Source organism: Coenobita brevimanus, chromosome 90 (genome assembly GCF_032717465.1).
Source record: "Coenobita brevimanus isolate Jiangsu-jjx chromosome 90, ASM3271746v2, whole genome shotgun sequence".
Classification (NCBI taxonomy): domain Eukaryota; kingdom Metazoa; phylum Arthropoda; class Malacostraca; order Decapoda; family Coenobitidae; genus Coenobita; species Coenobita brevimanus.
Genome location: NC_137043.1, coordinates 14,933,635 through 14,953,712, shown reverse-complemented (window position 1 = coordinate 14,953,712; position 20,078 = coordinate 14,933,635). Strand labels below are relative to the sequence as shown.

Sequence of the window (20,078 nt, the reverse complement as noted above, 5' to 3'; positions counted from 1 at the left end):
GTATATGGTTGATGCAGCAGATCCTGAGAAGATTGAGGCATCCAGGAATGAACTTCACAACCTACTGGACAAGCCCCAGTTGGCAGGCATCCCAGTCTTGGTGCTGGGCAACAAACGAGACCTCCCTAACGCACTTGATGAGAAGGGACTCATTGAGAGAATGTAAGGCATTTAAGGTTTTCATCATGTATACACACACTCTCACTCACAAATACAGTCACACCAATACAGATTTCCATTTGCACATCTCACATTCCACATCAGAGCCCTCACATATGCATACATTGTCATCATCATACAGTATTCCCTTGTCACTGATGGGGTTCTTTTTTCTTTGATATTGGTTATGGGTGGATGTTTTTTTTATATATATAAAGCCAGGAGTTACCTATCAGTTACTCCATTTTCATGGCTAACGAAAGAAAAAAATGTTCTCTCCGCTAGGCATCTCTGGCAGCGTCTTCCCACTGTCCTGCTGGTTGCTTGCTTTCAGCTGTACTCATTTCCATCTGTGCATCTCACTAATAGAATATTCATAGTACCTGCAGCTCCTGTGGAAAATAATAAAATGTTTACAGAAATATGCATGCAGGTGGTTCCAGCCTGTCCTCTTTGTGTTACATAGTAGCTAGTCACCTGTTTTAGGTTCGGCTTATTTCCATCTATGAATCTCGCTCTCACTTTTCATAAATAATAACACGACTCTACACTGACAAGCCAAATAGTTCCCTGTATACCAGGAAACCTTTTACTGCACTGGATGGTAACCATATAACCAAATTGTGGTGCCTGATGGTTTAGTGGTTAATTAAGGTGCCCCAATTGGATTGAGCCTGTGCAGGTTTCTATATCCAAGGGGTGGTTGGAGTTTATTGCTCACGTAGTGCCACTCAGGAATGAGTGAGGCTGGCCAGTCTCATCCTAAGTGTCAGGACCAACCTGCCTAGGCCCGGGCTCCTACACTTCTCACTGGGGCAACACAGGATTAGATGATGATGATGAACATTCTTTGTGCCTGTAGCTAAACAGGTATTCAGTGTGTATGAGAGGCCTATGGTGGATTGGTATTTAGGTAAAAGAAATTCTATCTATCTATCTATCTATTGCCAGACGCCTCAATCCCGTTTGGGGTGGCCACAAACAAATCGCCTCCAAGTCGCCCTGTCCCCCGCCATTTCACTACCCTGCTCCCAACTCACACCCCCCTCTCTCATCATTTTTAATAATTAAAATCACATTAACACAACATATCAGTGCTCGTGTAAGAATTATATACTATCTGTCTATCTGTTGGCAGATGCCATAATCCCATAAGGGGTGACCATTTGTCTTTCAGTTGTTTTATGGGGAGGGGCATTGACCCTGCACCAACCCACTTGTTGAACCCTGCACCAACCCACTTGTTGACATGTAGGGAACTCGTATGAGTTGGTTAGGCAGTATGGTTACCACCAAGCATTGTGAATGGTTTCCTGGCATGCAGGAAATCATTTGGCTTTTCACTCAGTGTAAAGCCACCTAAAAAGGAAAGAAGAGTATTAAAAAATGTCAGGAAAGGTGGGAGAAACAGGAAGAGAGAACAGAAAAAGAATGATAAAGATGAAGGAAGAAGTAGGCAGCACTACATCAAGTGTGTGGAAGGTCACCACCACCATCAGTTACACACAGTAATGAGTACCCTGTATATGCATTCATCGATAAATCAGTACTGGTGTTGACGGGATTTACCTATCAGTGACCATCGTAACACAACTCTCATTGCTAACAAGAGAGACTTGTATCCTGTTTTATGTTTGTTTTCTTTTTTTCATGGGCTAGAAGGGTTGGCCTGATGGCACTCTACCTCCTTGTGTTATGTACTATCTCTCTTGTATAGTACCATAGTACCTCCAGAGCTGAGGTCAGCACATGCAACTTGTTTCCATATGTTCCCGAGACTGTATTTTCATCAGTGTCCTGGTACCTCTATACCACATGTACTTACCAACTTCTTGCTCCATCTACTTGATATGTGCAGATTCTTTCAATCTCCTCCCCCCTACTTCCTTTCTGATGCTTCCTTCTTCCAGTTGTTTTTCATGTTTTTATAAGTTAGTCTGTAGCCCAGTTTTACTCCATGTATCCATTGGATCATTCTCATGTTCTTCATTCCAGTCTCATATATCCTTCTCTTTTACATCTAATGCTTCAGTATCATACATTGTGAAACCTCTAACAAATGCCAAACATTTTTGTTGACAGGAAAAACACATGAGATGAAAGGATGTCAAAATTCTTTTTTCATCCACTTTGCACCCTAGCAGTGGTGCCTTGCATAGCACCAATTCCTGCACAGATGATGCGACCAAGGTTGCAGAATTTGTCCATAGCCATCAGTGACTCATCTAGCAGTTTGGTCTATCGCTAAGTTGTCTGACTATGCCCCTACATCTTCTGTACTGGAAATCCACTTACAGTCTCAAGCTGCCACTCACTTCTCTGCTTGCACATTCGATGTTTGCATCCATTTCAGAAACTGCTATAGCTATCCACATCTTTCCTTCATATAGCTCATAACAGTTACCCGAATCTGTAACCAGTCTGGTGTCACACTCAGAGATTTATGGCCTTTGCTTTCCTAATCTTTACTTGAAGGCTTCTGACTCCATATCTTTTCTTCATTTTGAAGTTTGTCAGTTAGTTCATCTATATGCAGATTTCCATGGGCACCTCTCCCTGAGTTTCTGGGCATTGCATCCATTACCATAAACAGCAGTTGGTCCAAGACTAATTTCTGTTGTACCTTGACCTTAACCTCAAACTCACTGCTGTAGGTTTCTTGTGACACTTAACACTACCTCAGATATTTACATATTATCACCACCTGGATAATCTACTCCTCAGTCCCCAGCATTCTCATTGTCCACGGTACTGCTTTCCTTGGGACTCTTTCATTAGCTTTTTCCAGTTTCTGAGCCAAGTACTTCTGCATCTACATCTATGGTCACCCAGTGTGGCATGAAACCTGAATTGTCTTTAATTTCCACTGAACGCTTACCGTGACCCTTTTAGCAGCTTGATGTAGCTGTACTACCAGTCTCTGGGCACCACACGGTCATGTACTGATACTTTACTCTTGTGCTTAGAAGGTTGATGACATGTTCAGTTTCTGGCTCAAAAGAGGCATCAAACATTTCAGCCCTAGTGTCTCAGGGGACTACTGCTGTACAATGATCGCATGGTTACCGTACTTATGGTGATAGCAGTTTTTTTATTTTTTTTATCACAACAAAATGAAAATCTGCACTCTGTCGTTTTGGTGCATATTTTGGCTAAAAAGCATTATCCTACACCTGAGCAGGCTTTTGTCAACAGTGATTTGCAGCATCTTTAGTTTCTGATGGCTTTGAGGGATGCACTGTTGAGGCCCTACTCCTAGAGTTTATCCCAGGTGGTGGAGATCACTAACTCTCCACCCCATAGCCTTAGAACTTATTAGATACCTCATGTCCAACTCAGGTCTGTTTATGTACAGTGGTTTCTCGAATTTCAACAGTATAGAATTCGATTAATCAAATTTTGATGCATTTTGGAGTGGTCTGCCTACCTCACATTTCAATGCAAAGTCATGCATTTCGATGCTTCCAGGGCCAAACTCCAACCAAAACAAGCAAAGATAATATTTTTGATGCAAACCAAAATGCTAGAAGTGAAGGAAAATTATAAGAAAAAGTATGAGCCTAACCTAATATCGTTTGTAACATTTGCTTTCAGGGCCAGATTCCAACCAAAACAAACAAAGATAATATTTTTGATGCAAACCAAAATGCTATAAGTGATGGAAAATTGTAAGAAAAAGTATGAGCCTAACTTAATATCGTATGTGACTTGTGTCAAGAAGAGTATGAAAATCAGCATCATTTATTCATATGTGGAGCACATGATGATAAGGTTCCGAGACAGTTCACCGTCAAGTCAATTTGCCGTTAGATAATTCCCTGTCAAAACATGGACGATTTCCCGTTAGGACAATTCGCACCCTGGACTATTCCCCGTCGTTTTTGTTTTTGTTTTCGTTTTTAAAGGCTCCAACATGCTTGCATGTGTCGGCCTTGGTCACCTAATGGCGGCTCTCCACGCTGCACGATCCATTGCAGCCTCCCTGTTCAGTTCCTTAACCCTGAGGTCACACTTAATGACCTCGTCCCATGTCTTTCTCGGTCTACCCCTCATAACCCCACCCCCAATATTAACATGTCTCACCTTCCTCACCCAATTATCATCCCCCATCCTCTCCACATGTCCAAACAATCTCAATCTACCTCTCCTCATCATAACACCAATACACTCCAGTCCCATCCTACTGCTCAACTCTTCCATCATAAACCCAGCCCCTCGAGGCCTTGGACGCAGGGACACACTGCACATCCACCTAATCATTGTCATTTCTGTACGTCTGAGCCGGCGAATATCTTCCTCCTTCACTGCCCAGGTCTCACTACCATACAGCATTACACTCCTAACACATGCTGCATACAAAGACCCCGTAGCATGTAGGGAGAGTCCTCTCAATATCAGAAGAGGCAAGAGCTCCCTGAACTTCTTCCAACCACTTCTCACCCTAGCCACAGAGCTAGCTCCAGCCCCACCTCCAGCACACAACATGTCTCCCAAATAACAAAACTCTTCCACACACTCAAGAGATTCACCAGCAAGTTCAATCCTTTCACGTCTGACAATCTCCACCTGCTCACCCCGACACGCCATACACATAAAATCAGCATTATCTCGCAGTCTACCTCTGATACCACTACATCTCTTATGCACCCATTTATCACACACACCGCACAAGATGAAATTACTTCCCACGCCCGTATGGCAAACTGCACATGGCCACTCTCCCTCGTCTTTGACAGTACCACCACAATCCCTAGATATCATCACTTTTGTTTTATCTGCATTTACCCTTAAACCCTTGTGTCCCATACCATCTCTGCACTTCCTAAAGCTTTCCTCCACCTCCCTTTCGTTCTCTGCAATCATCACCAAATCATCAGCATACAACAACTCCCACGGGAGTCCGTTTCTAAAGTCACGTGAAAGGGCTTCAAGTACCATGATAAACAACATGGGACTCAATACTGACCCCTGATGCACACCAACATTCACGGAAAACTCATCACTCAAATCTCCATTCACTCTTACCTGGGTGTGAGCACCCACATACATAGCCATAACCATCCTAACCAGCCACTCCTCCAAGCCAAGCTTTCTCATTGGCCACTTCATCACCTCTCTAGGGACTCTGTCAAAGGCCTTTTCCAAATCAACAAAAACAAAATAAAGATCCCTTCTCCTACCAATATATTTTTCCTGAATCTGTCGAACAATAAATATAGCATCAGTGGTCTCCCTACCTGGCATAAACCCAAACTGCATCTCATCAATATTCACTCTTTCTCTAATTATACCTTCTAAAACTCTCTCCATTACCTTCATTATCTGATCTAAAAGCTTTATACCTCTATAATTTCCTCTTTCCAGGGCATCACCCTTCCCTTTATACACATTTACAATTACACTCTTCAGCCAATCATCTGGGACAACACGCTCATAAATAATCCTGTTTATCAGGTCAGTGACTAAACTCACCCCTATATCGCCTGAGGCCTTCAACATTTCGGCAGTCAACCCAGACACACCTGCTACCTCCCCCACCCTCATCCTGCCTATTGCCTCACTTACAGTAGCAGTATCAATCAAAGGCCAAGGGCCAGACACTGGATCTGCTGGCTCCAAACCTTCCCTGTCCCAGTCAAACTCCTCATTGAACAGCCGGTTATAATGCTCTCTCCATGCATCTTTAATATCCTCACTGTTCACCACTACTCTTCCTTCATCATTCTTCACACACTGCTCACCTATAATATCCCGATTATCCCTCTTCACCTGACCTGCCACCCTAAATATACCTACAGTATTATTAACTAATCAGTACTTTAATAACTCGATGATATAACAAGAGAAATTAAAAGAAAAGAATCAATAATGGAAATACTAAAACAAAATGAATTACAGGTGGTAGCAAATACAGTAGGCAGAATACTGAAACAAAGAGAAGTACAGTAATTATGAATATAAGGAGCAACATAGAAATGGAATACAGAGACTGAGAGAAAAAAAAAAAATCATGTTGTTTAATGGCAAGAGCTCCCAGATGGGAGTAGGCACCAACAACAAGTCATGGGCAAGGTGATGTTCTGTTGTTGGCGGCCATCTTGCGACTGTCCTGCCAGCAGCCAGCCCTCTACAGCCAAGTGCCGCACTTTCAGCCTGTACCTTCCACATGTGGACATGCATTTCACTGCAGTTTAGTTGTATGTATTTTCTTTGTATCTTCGTTGCAACTTACCTGTTTCAAGATGGCAAGCAAGAGTGGTTCTTTGGGTATTAATGGTAATGGACAAGAGCAGCCTGGCACCTCTAAGCCATTGCAGCCAAAGGAGAAATGGCAGTACAGGAAAGGGCAGAAATACGCCAAGTATACACTTGCTGGCAGTATAGCAATACAATGCAGAACTACAGTTACTTAACCACAATTATGACAGGGTGGATAGACAAGGATTGTGGAAAGTATTAAGAATATATGGAGTAGATGGGAAGTTGTTGAATGCTGTGAAGAGTATGTATGATGGTGCTAAGGCAGCAGTGTGTGTGGATGGTGAACTGAGTGAATTTTTCTCTTTGAAGGTTGGGTTGAAAAAGGAATGTGTCATGTCTCCATGGTTGTTCAATCTGTACATGGATGGGGTAATAAAAGAGGTACAAAGTAGGGCAGTGGATGTTGGAGTGGCCCTGGTGAGAGAGGGTAGTGTTTGGAAACTCCCTGTACTGTTGTTTGCAGATGATACTGTGTTGATGAGTGAAGATGAAGGGGAGCTGCAAGGCGTGGTGGATGAGTTTGGAAGTATAAGAAACGGAATCTAAATGTGAATGTAGGGAAAGTAAATTGATTGTCTTTGAGAGAGGTGAAGTCAGTGAGGTTGGATGGTGAGGAATTGGAAAATGTGAGTACGTTTAAGTACTTGGGTAGTGTGATGAGTAAGGATGGAGGTTTGGAGGGTGAAGTGCTTGAAAGGGTACAACAAGGAAGAAAGGTTGCTGGTTCCCTGAAAGCAGTGATAAATACAGGGAAGTGAGCATGGAAGTGTAAAGGTTACTACATGACAGTATTGTGATATCAACTCTAACGTATGGAAGTGAAGCTTGGACATTGTTGGAAGGACACAAGTCAAGAGTGAGAGCAGTGGATACGAGTTACTTGAGAGGAGCCTGTGGAGTTACATGGAGAGACAGGCTGACAAATGATGATATAAAGGAGCATTGTGGTGTGGATGTGGATGTGATAGGAAGCGTTAGGAGGAACACACTGAGGTGGTTTTGCCACGTGAAGAGGATAGAGGGTGAGAGACTGATGAGGAGAGTGTATGTGAGTGAGGTGGAGGGGGGGGAGAGGGAGGGGGAGGCCAAGGATGAGATGGAGGGATGGGGTGGAGAGGTATATGAGAGAGGGGGGTGTGAGTTGGGAGCAGGGCAGTGAATTGGTGGGGGACAGGGCGACATGGAGGCGATTTGTTTGTGGCCACCCCGTACGGGATTGAGGCGTCTGGCAATAGATAGATAGATAGAATTATAGTTCATAAAGTTTACAGGGGGTGTGGGCAAAAAATCATGATTTTACATAGTTAGGTTTGGAGGCGCCGGACCCAAAGTAATTTTTCCAATAAGATGTTCAGTTTCAATTTCAATGATTTGCATTTCGCGGTGATTTTTAGATACCTGTGCCCATCGAAATTCGAGAATCCATTGTATGTGTTCTTCCTTATTGTACCGTGTTCATCGTTATTGTCATCATCATCATCATCATCATCTAATCCTGTGTTGCCCAATAAAGAACGAAGAAGCCCGGTGCTAGGCAAGTTGGTCCTAACAACTTGCCTAGCTCTGGGCTTCTACACTGCTCATGGGACAACACAGGATTAGATGACGATGATGAAAAGGGCACATTGCATTGTGTGCCCATTTCATCAATTTCTATTAAACTAGCCATGCATATATGTGTTTCAGATACTTACGATTACTGTTGGTATTATTTAATGGGTATAAATTGTTGTAAAAGGGAAAATTTGGGGTTTCGAGTGGTGTGCTGGGTACCAGTTACGATGGTGTGCTTGGTACCAGTTATGGTAAATCCCATAGGTTTTGTGCATTCATTATCATGCATTTTCATTACCAAACATTAGAGTCAGTACCAGGTATGTGCAATAACCAAGGGATCACCATACCATACAGTAATCCCTTGGTTACAGTGCATACGGTTTTTGACACTGAGCATGGTTCGTGTTAATGGAATTGCATGATAACAGTAACATAGCTTATGGGATTTTTACTTATTGGTACAAGGCACTCCAAATGCAAATGCGAGTTTTCATTTGTATGACTTCTATGATAAGCTCCAGAAACACACTCAGGCATGGTTAGGTTAATGGAAAATCGTGAAAAGGGCACAATAAGGAAGAAACCCATACCAGAGAGAGACCTGGGATGGGCTTGAAGTAAGGGGCTCGAAGGCTAAGGGATGGATAGTTAGGGCAGATTCACAGTTTTCATCACATCATCTCAACATTCCATCATCCATAGCTACCGTGATTCACACAATCTATCACAATTTCATCCGGTCGATGCTAGCTTCCAATTGGGCATGGTGCCTCATATATTAGAGTTGATGAAGAAAAGAAGTTGGACCCTAAAGAGAAGCAGTTGTGGACACATAAAACCTTAATGAAAAGACATGCTGAAGGTGGAAACTGGACACTTTAAAAGGAGTTTGAGGATGATGAAGTTAAAAAAAAAAAAATAAAAATAAAAAAGAAAAGGTCTTTACTAGCCTTTCTGGCTCTGTACCTTACCAGTAGCTTAGCACTGACTTCACAGACACATTTATTAATCTTTTTGATAGTGCTTTATTGTGGTAGGTGGGGGCACTCACCATCCACTCACTTGATGTAGTGCTGCTCTTGGGTGTCTGCCCTTTCCTCTCTTCCATCCTTCTTTCCTTCCATCCTCTTCTGTCTTTCTTTCTTTCATTCTTTCCTTGTCCTTCTGCCTACTGGTGACTTTACACTCCCTCTCCTGTTTTTCTTTCCTTCATTCTTTCCTTTTCCTTCTGCCTGTGGGTGACTCTACACTGAGTGACAAGCCAAATGGTTTCCTGTACACCAGGAAACCATTTACTACCCTGGATGGTAATCGTATAACCAAATTTTGGCACCTGGTGGTTTAATGGGTAATTATTGCGCTCCAGTGGGATTGAGCCGGTGAAGGTTTATATCCAAGAGGTGGTTGGGGTTAATTACTCAAGTAGTGCCACTCAGGGATGAGTGAAGCTGATCACTCTCATCTTAAATGTCAAGACCAACTGCCTAGCCCCGGGCTCCTACGCTCCTTGTGGGGCAATGTAGGATTGGATGATGGATGGATGGATGGATAGTGCTTCAGTGCATTAAAAAAGGACACACAATGCCTTGATTCAAACAGCAGTATCAGTGGGCATTAAAACTACTAATTTTTTTTTTATCTGGTTTGTTTAGCTCTTCTTCTTTTCGATTCCGCACTTTTTCCTTGAACGTATCACTGTACCTTCTGTCTGACATTTGAAATTCCTGCAGCTGCACTGGGGGATTGCGCACACTGTCAGTAATGTCTCTGCAATGATTAGGCTTGGCACCATCATGTCACATCAAAGTATTCCTCTCTGAGAAACTGTGACGGGACGGATCTAGTACGTGCTGGGTACATGATGGTGATGAGCCATTTGGTGTGAACAGGTCCATTCAGTTACATGGAAGAAATGTTGATGGAACAGTGATGTGACGTGATGAGATAGTGGCGTGATGAATAGAGTGAATTGGCCTTGAGTGGTATCTACCACCTGGGATTAACTCCTCAGGTAGGGCCTCATCTTTGGATCCCTTAAATCAGTCAGAAAGCATAGACACTGCACCGTCATTATCAGCAGAAACCAGCTCAGTGATGCGATAATGATTTTTTTTTAGCCAAAAAATGCCCTATAACAGCAGGATTGCAGACTTTCATCTTGCAGTGATAACGAAACTGCTGTAACCATGTTTGCTGAGATAAAGGGATCACTGTATTTCATTTTAGTTGTTGCTTAACCCTTGTTGCACTCGATCCAGACTGCTGGTCCTTGGTTCAAATGATGTTAGATTGTGTGTTTCATTCAGATTCATCATTGAGTAGCTGGCCATAATGACATCGAGGGTTTCTTCCATGTGGTGTCATCACATGACATCTCATCATTATTGTTGTCTGTACATTTTTTAACCTATTGTATCCTGGTTCGGCAGTTACAAAGATCCAACACGGTGGTGCTGTACACTGGTGAAGGAGCTGCAGCATCCACCCAGCAGCCAAACCTCCTCCTGTTTCCTCTGCTCCTTACTGTGAGAGGGACCTTGGTGAAGCACTGCCTGTCAGAAAGGGGTGCTAGATCTTTATTTGGTGTATCTGGTTAAGCGGGAACAGCATCTTGGTTCGTTTTTGTCACGTATTTTACAGTTTATATACAGTATTGTTACTTGTCCGTATTATCTGGTACATCTATGACTGAGACGCTCACACGTGCGTGCACACACACACACACACACACACACACACACACACACACACACACACACACACACACACACACACACACACACACACACACCACTTGAAGAGATTAATGACCTTCTGAGGGTAAATAAGCCAGACATTATGGGATTGGTAGAGACTAGATTAAACAACACGGAAGATATCATAGGAATTGGTTAAGGACACTACAATGCAAGGAACCGAAACAGACTTGGAAAGAGGGGAGGTGGAATAATAGTAATATTACTGGTGAGGAAAGTCATGGTTGTGGACACAGTTGAAAAGGGTGAGGGTATAGCAGAGGTGCTGAAAATCGTCAAGAAAAGTAATGGTGGAAGAAGGGACCTTGCAGTGGCCTATGTTCCACCCAAGACCAGAGCATGGACTAAGGGAGAATATGAAGAAATGCTTAGTGACACCAATGAATGCTTGGTAAGATACATAAGCGGAAGTAGTGACATAATAGTGATGGGATATTTTAACTGTAAGAAAGTTTACAGGGAAGATTGATACACAGAAGGTGGAGAGGAGTTGTGGGGAAGCAAAATGTTTAATATGGTAATGAGTAACATCATGACACATTGGATTAAGAGAATACAAGATTCAGAGGAAGTGAAGGACCCTCTCGACTGGATCTACCTTTAACAAAAAACCTGGATACTTTTTATTAGGAACCAGTGACCACATTCTCATCAGGTACATAAAAAAAGATAAAAGAGATGTTTCAAGATCAGAATTATATAGAAATGGACAATACAATTATTGTAAAGCTGATTTTGACAGGCTAAGAAAATACCTTACAGAAACTGGCTGGAGAAATTTCAACAAGGCAAGAGGTACCCAAGAAAGGTGAGATGAGTTTTTACGGTTATACAAGGATGGAGTTGAGAGATATATACCGAACGTGAAGATCAAGGAAAGCAACAAGGAGTGGTTCAACAAGAGATGCGAAGAAGCAAGAATGAAGAGGGAAAAGGCTTGGAGTGGATGTTGAAGAAAGGGAGGAAACAGTCTGTGGGAGAAATATAAACTGGAAAGGAATTAAAATGTAAGGATTCAAAGAGAAGAAAAAAAATAATCATGAGAAGAGTGTAGTAGACAAATGCAAGGATGAACCAAAGCTCTTCTACAGATATGTAAATGGAAAATTAAAAATCAAGGAAGGGATATACAGATTGAAAGTAGATGGAGTCGTTTATGAGGATCGAGGCACACAGGCTGAAGTGTTTTCAAACCATTTTTACAAGGAGAGTTAGTTTAGTGAAAATAATGAAAGACCTAATGACTTAGTGCTGGACGAAATACAAGTAGATATACAAGAAATAATGAACGAAATACAAGTTGATATTCAAGAAATAATGAAATTAATGGAAAAATGAGATGTTAGGAAAGAACTGGGACCAGATGGGGCGTCTAACTGGATAAGAAAAGAGTGTAGAAAGGAACAAACAAGAAGGACACATGACATCTTTATGAGCTCACTAGCAACAAATGAATACCTCGAGATTGGAGAAGAGCAAATGTGGTCCCCATATACAAGGGAGGAAAAAAGGAATAACCACAGAATTATTGGCTGTTATCACTAATCAGATTTGTTGTAGAAATTTCTGAGATCATCGTGAAAGACTGATGGATCAAATACCTGGAAGAAGTAATACAATAACAGATTGTCAGTTTGGCTTCAGAAAAGGAAAGGTCATGTACTACAAACCTACTAAGCTTTTATTCAAGAGTGATAGGTGGTACATAAGAGAGGGATGGATGGATTGATTGTGTCTTTTTGGACCTAAAGAAAGCATTTGACAAGGTACCATGCATGAGATTGTTGTGGAAACTTGAACACATAGGAGGTCTAAAAGGAAGTTTACTTAAGTGGATGAAAAATTTTTTGGAGGATAGGGAAATGAGATCAGTCGTAAAGGTCCAGCAGTCGGAATGGTGTAAAGTAATTAGTGGTGTACCCCAAGAGTCAGTTTTGGCACCAGTCATGTTCCTGGTTTGTGTAAATGATATGGCGGAAGGAACAGACAATTATATAAGTCTGCTTGCAGATGACACTAGGCTATTAAGGAAAGTGAAAAAAGAGGAAGACCATACACAGCTGCAAATGAACCTTGATGAGATATCTGACTGGAGTCAAAGGTGGGAAATGCAGTTTAATGCGAAGAAATGTAAAGTAATGGAATTTGGGAAGAGTACAGAGAGACAAACAGGAAAATACGGAATGGGGAGCAAATGGATTAGCTAGTAAAACTGAAGAAGAGAAAGACACAGGAGTACTGTTTTCAGACAACCTTTTGCTGGAAAATCACATAATCAAGATTGTGAGAGATACATACTGTATAACCGTTTGAGAAGCATAAGAGTTGCATTTACTTATCTGGATGATGAGATGATGAAGAAGTTGGTTGTATCAATGATTCGCCAAAGGCTGGAATATGCAGCAGTGGTATGGTCACCACATAATAAGATGCATATAAGAACAATGGAAAGAATACAAACAGTAGCAGCGAAGATGGTACCTGGCTTGAGAGAATTACCAAACGAGGAGAGAGGCCATCACAGGCCTCAGTACTAACAAGGCATATGGGCCTGATGGAGTCCCTCCTGCTGTCCTCAAGAACTGTGCTTCTGTGCTTACACCCTGACTAGGTAAACTCTTGCACCTTTGTCTTTCAACTTGTACCTTTCCTTCTTGCTGGAAGTTTGCTCTCATTCAGTCAGTCCCAGAGAAGGGTGACCATTCCCAACCCTTCAACTATCGTCCAATTGCTTTAACATCCCGAGTCTCAAAAGTTTTTGAGTCTATTCTTAACAGAAAAATTTTAAGATCTTTTTCTATCGCAACCTTCTTTCTGATCATCAGTATAGGTTCCGTCAGGGATGCTTCACTGGTGATCTTCGCACCTACCTTTCAGACTCCTGGTCATCCTCCTTTCGGGACTTTGGCGAAAGCTTTGCCATTGCACTTGACATCTCAAAGGCTTTCGATCGAGTCTGGCATAAAGCTTTAATTTCCAAGCTGCCCTTTTATGGTTTCTATCCTTCTATCTGTGCCTTCATCTATAGTTTCCTTTCTGGTCGTTCTATAGCTGCTGTTGTAGACGGCTGTCATTCTTCTCTTAGATCTATCAATAGTGGTGTTGCTCTGGGCTCTGTCCTATCACCAGCTCTCTTCCTTTTATCCATTAATGATATTCTAAGCTGTACCTCTAACCCTATCCACTCGTATGCTGATGATTCCACCCTTCATCTTTCCATTTGGTTTCCGCAACGTCCACCTCAGCAGTTACTTCAGCAAACAAGGGATGAGGCTATGGTACACCGAATGTCTGACCTGGCTCATATCTCTGACTGGGGTAAAAATAATCTTATCTTTAATGCATCAAAGACTCAGTTTTTACACCTATCAACCCATCAGAATCTTCCACAGGAGTACCCACTAATGTTTAATAATATCCAACTCAATCCTGCATCATCCTTGAACATGCTTGGGGTTTCATTCACTCGGGACTTATCTTGGTAAGATCATAATGCATCTCTTGTAAAATCTGCTTCCAGGTGATTAGATGTGCTAAGCTGAGTCTGTGCATTCTTTCCCCTGCACAGTTGTTGACTTTATACACGAGTTTTATTTGCCACTGTTTAGAGTACAACTCTTATGTGTGGGGTGGCTCCCCACATACAGCTCTTCTCAGTAGGGTGGAGTCAAAGGCTTATCATTTCATCAACTCTCCTCCTCTTACTGGCTCCCTTCAACCTCTGTCTCTTCACCATACTTTTGCCTCTTTATCTCTTTTCTGTCGCTACTTCAATGGTCACTGCACCTCTGAACTGTCTGCTTGCATCCCTCCACCTCTGCAATGGGTGCTGTGGCAACAAACTCTCATCTCTTTTCCGTCCAACTCTCTAATGCAAGAGTTGACCGTTACTCCCAGTCCCTCATTTATGCACCAGGTTAGCTCTGGAACTGTCTCCCTCTGTCTGTATTTCCTACTTCCTATGATCTCCAGTCTTTCAAACGCATTTTGTCCAGGCATCTCGAAATGAACGGATCTTGAATGTGGCTCTCGTTTGTATTGTTTTTTGTTTTTTTCTTGGAAGGAACTGTTTTGCGGGCTCAGCCTTTGGTTCCTTCTTCTTCGCATTAAAAAAAATAAATAAAGGTCCTTGTCCGGTCCTGGTCGTCATCCTTGCTATCCCCCCTGAAGCTAGGGGACATTTGGTGCTTCCTACCACTCAATCCTCCTCCTCAAAGCCCTCAAACCCCATCTCCAGGGAAGGGTCAGAGGGGGGGAAGCCTGGCGAGGTGTGGTGGTTGTAGCTGGAGACTGATGCATTTGCTCTGGAGGTGGCGATGAAGTGCTATGCAGTGAGGCAGGCTGTGGCGATGGGGTGAGATGCGATGGCTCAGACGGTGGCGATGGGTGCAATACAATGGCTCAGGTGGTGGCGACTAGGTGCAGTGGGGTGGCAATGGAGTACAATGCAATGACAGAGGAGGTGGTGAGGGAAACAGCTGTGATGAATGATGAGGTAGCGATGGAGTCAGTTGCGGTGGCTCATGTCGTGGTGAGGAAGACAGAGACAGTGGCCTAGGTGGTGTGGGAGATGGAGGCCAGGACAAGGAAGGCAGCAATGGAGTGGCGGAGTGCCTTAGTGGAGACACAGGTGACACGGGAGACGGAGATTGGCTGGAGGTTAGGTCCAGCACTACAGGCTGAGCATGTCCTCGGCAGGAGGAGACCCTTGGTGTTTCTCTGCATGCCGAAGGTTGGGGAGATGCTCTGTTGGTTGAAGGCTGGGGAGATGCTCTGTTGGTTGAAGGCTAGGGAGATGCTCTGGTCCTCGAGGGCTGGGGATATCCTGTGTGACTTGCTGGTGTGGTGGGGATCTGTTTGAAGAAGGCAGTGATTATACTCTGCCGGGCAGCCCTCTTCTTCTCCTCCAGCCTTGAGCCGATTAGCTGCATCCCTGCTTCATCCTGGGAGGGGGCCGTGTGTGCACATAAACTCGATAATCTTGTCCAGCTTCGTTAGCATCTCCCTCAGGATTGTCATATCCAGAGCTCACACTTCAGGGACAACATCCTCCTCTGCCTCGTGGTGCGCCTTCTAGATCTCCATATTGAGAAGGTCCTCGTTGCTGAGCTCCTCCTTGTGACTCTCGAGAACATCCTCCACGTCATCCTTATCAACCTCCCCGAAGCCCGCCTCGTGGGATAATTGCACATTGTCCTGGCACACATGCTGCACAGGCGGAGCTTCCACGCCCTCGGGGAAGCCGGTGACGAAGTGGACACACCTTGGCCACAGGTTCTGCCGCACACCGTTCATGGTGGCCTGGCTAACATCATGCCATGCTGCAGTGATATTCTCTTGGGTATGGCATATGTTGTAGCTCTTCCAGAACTGTCGCACTGTTGTCCTGTCATCACTGTCACAGGCCCTCACGAACAGCTGCATAGTGCAGCAGAGATAATAAGCTTTAAAAGCAGCTATCACCCCTTGGTCCGTTGGTTGCAACAAGGATGTGGTATTGGGGGGCAGGAACACCACCTCTATATTGCTAGCCCATTCCTTCATCGCAGGAGGGTGGCTAGGCATGTTGTCTACCACTACAAGAAATTTGTTCGCCAAATTCTTCCGTGAGGCATACCTCTTCAGCGTATGAGAGAGGAACGAGTGGAAATAGGACGAACAGATATTGGAAGTCAGCCAGGCCTCCTTGTTTGACTTCCTGATAACCCCATGGTTCCCTTTAACATACCCCACTGTAGCCCTGGGGTTCTTGGAGTGGTAGACAAGGAACGGCTTCAACTTGAGGTCACCCTCTGCGTTGCCGCCCAACAGGAGTGTCAGCCGGTCCTTCAAGGGCTTGAATCTTGGCATAGACGTTTCCTCCATTGCAAGATATGTCTTGGAGGACATTCTCTTCTAAAAGAGCCCAGTCTCGTCAAAATTCAAGACCTATGCACTGTAGCTGCCCTCCGTGATGATGGGTTTAAGTTCGTCAGGAAACGCTGCCGCCACCATTGTATCTGCACTCGCCGCTTCACCGTACATCTTCATGTGGTGGAGGTTAGCTCGCCTGTTGAACCGGTCAAACCACCCATGACACGCCTTGAAGGTCTCATCGTCATCAAGATCCCACCTCAACTTTATTTCATCCCATAGCGAGATAGCCTTAGTGCAAATTGTTGCCTGCTCATTGGTGCCTTCCGCTGGCTCTGATCCTCCACCCATGTGCGCAGCATCTGCTCCAGATCCTCCATCGCAGGCTTTCGCTGGTGGGTGGTATGGGAGGCGGATAAGGTTGCAGCCTTCCCAGCAGCAGCCTTAATGGCCTCCTCCTACTTGATGATGGTGGAGACAGTTGACTGGGCCAGGTGGAGAGCTGATGTGATAGCACACTTACCTTCGCCTTTGTCATGGCACTTAAGAATTTCTAGTTTTACCTCTAGTGACACAGTCTTACGCACATGCTTTGTGGGAACATCACCAGCACCAACACTAGCAGGCTGCTTACCGCCCCGACTAGGGCCTCCGCCAGCACCACCACTAGCCCTACCACGTGCAGCACCCTTACCAGACATTATCACACTTATTTAGGCCAAAAATCACACAGTATCGCACTATCGCACTCCACACACAATTAGTATCACTGCTGTGCTCATGGCACTGCATGTATACAGTTACGATGCACTACGATAGCATATTGTGTAATGTTGGTGGTGCAACACGATGCGTGATGGGTGAGAGTAAGCTAGTTCCTTACTCTGATATGGTCAGTGCAAGAAGAACGATATGGGTGATTGATGGCTGTGGGGCCTGTGTGAGCATTTCTGCTCATTCTGGGAGGCAGGCGGGCTCATCTGGCCGCGGGAATGCGTGTGATTCAAAGTTTCGGCCTGTCACCTGTGGGCGTGATGTCGGAAGGCCCATTGTTAAACTGGGGCTCTGTCATTGGGCAGTGGGGTGTGGTGGTATTTGTACAGTAGAGTCTTCATACAACACGAGATAGGTTATGCAGAACCTCATGCAAAATCAAATTCGCACTAAAACGTGACATATATTTACGTGTAAAATTGGGGGTTAGGTTCTATGAGAGAGGGGGGTGTGAGTTGGGAGCAGGGCAGTGAAATGGCAGGGGACAGGGCGACTTGGAGGCGATTTGTTTGTGGCCACCCCAAACGGGATTGAGGCGTCTGGCAATAGATAGATAGGTTCTAGGAGCCTTACATTTTTCGTTAAAAAAAAATATATATACAGTATATATATTATTACAAATGTCTGCTTTAACCCCTACACCGCGGGCTTGTTTACCAATTACTTGCGTGTGCCTCGGGGTTATTTGGGCTCCGACAGACTCTCAAAAAATATTTGCCAAAAATCAGTTATTAGTCCTAGAATAATAAAATTACATATGCTTATGGCACATACCTTCAGCTTTCTCCTGGAATGATTGTTGAGCCTTCGTCGGTTACCGTAGGACTTGTGGAGACCTCTGAAGTAGGGTAACGAAGTCTCCACTTTACACTTCCCAACAACCCGTAATATGATTACCACAGCCAGATACAAACACTATAAACACTATTCTACAATTTTCAAGTAGTTTGGGATCCATACTCAAAAAAAAAAACACTGTGAAAGCAATGGAAATTACGAGCGCTTCTGATCGTCGCACTGGCACTAGTTCGCTCATGGTAGTCTGTCATTTATTATTCATAAAACCCCTCACACTTTATATTTCTATTACTATATAACACTTATATATATCTACAGTCTTTATCCATAAGTTTCCTTCAGTAGTATTAGTTTATTGTCACTGTAGGGATTCAATTTTTTTCAGTAAAATACGTAGCATTCACTTTCTCGTCCTGTATACTGGCATTGAGAGTGAATGTCACTTTCATCTTCACTCTCATAACTCATAGCATTCAGACATGCTAGAGTGAAAATTTCACTTTCATTACTCCTAGGGTATATACTCGTATTCTTATAATACTACTCATTTACATTTCTATTTACGTTCTCTATTTTATTTACGTTATTTACATTTCTATTTTATTTACAGTGTTATGCACTGTCACTTGAAATAACTTATAAAACTATTTTCCATTGTTCACGTATATTTACATTCATTACTTTCACTTGCTGTTTACACATTATTTACACATTATTTACAATTCCACTTGCACTGTTTTACTCAATAGAAAGATCGTAGTCACTCTTTTATCAATTGTCAGCCCTTTACCTCTTTCCACACGAGGTTTAGTAGGGGGTAAAGGTCACAGAGCCATTTGCATGGGGGTGAAAAAAGGCCTTGAAGTCAGCAAGATGAAACATACGTCCTCTCACTTCGGAAGATGAGACTACACTGATAACGCAGTTGCCAGGCCAGCTAGCCTAGAGGCCTGCTTTAGGGGTTATTCAGAGTTACCAATATTACTTCTTGAAACAGCTAAGTCTAGCACTGATATGATTGGCAGGAAATCTAGACAATACATTATAAATTTGGTAGTTCCAGGTGAATGTAAATATCATTTAGGGTTCTCCCTTCCCTCCTTACAGGTATATTTATTACGAAAATAGATTAGAGGCCTACTTAGGAGATATATAATCAGAGCTACCAATGTTAAATCTTGAAACAGCTTTGTGTAGCACTGATATGATTGGCAGGAAATCTAGACAATACATTATAAATTAGGTAGTTCCAGGTGAATGTAAATATCACTTAGGCTTCTCCCTTCTCTCCTTACATGTATATTTATTACGAAAATAGATTATACGGCATATTTCAAGGGGAAAAAAACAGCGAAAATTAGCGAACGAGTGCACGTGAGGTGTTGTCAGGTGATAATTAGCCAATTCCAGGTGTATGGCACTCTCACTTACCTGATTTCTTTCTTGTATATATTATTTGGTATAAGAATACGACATAGGGCTTATTTCAATGGATGAAATCAGTGAAAAATTCCAGGGAAGATTTACTTAGCGTAGCATGGCCGGGCAGGCGAGAGGATAGGGTAATGGAGGGGGGGTAGGGAGGGGAGTCAAGAACGGGGAGAAATGGCTAAATTGTCAACAATGGATGGGAGTACAGATGAGATTAGGAGTGCTGACTAGTGTTGGACATTGTCAGTACTGATAGATGATACAAGCCCCCACTTGAAAGCCCGGGTGAATTCAAAATAACACAGAATCACAAAAGCGACGCCCCGCGGTATGATCCCTTGCTCCCAAGCGTCACGAAAGTGACGCCCCGCGGTTAAGGGGTTAAGACACCCAAGACAGTGTGTTTAGCTACCATCTCACTGACTGGACACGTCAGTGCACACTGCATCCTAACCTAACCTAACCTAACCGATTAGTTTTATCCTCTAA

The 20,078-nt window shown here is 43.5% G+C and overlaps 1 protein-coding gene across 1 annotated transcript in view; it reads left to right on the top strand.

Moving 5' to 3' along the window:
• Positions 1-20,078, top strand: part of Arl8 (ADP-ribosylation factor-like protein 8) — a 117,778-nt gene that overhangs the window by 56,160 nt on the left and 41,540 nt on the right. The window contains exon 3 of the mRNA XM_080281722.1: positions 1-162. Coding sequence (XP_080137848.1) covers positions 1-162 — 162 coding nt within the window. The remainder of the gene's footprint in view (positions 163-20,078) is intronic.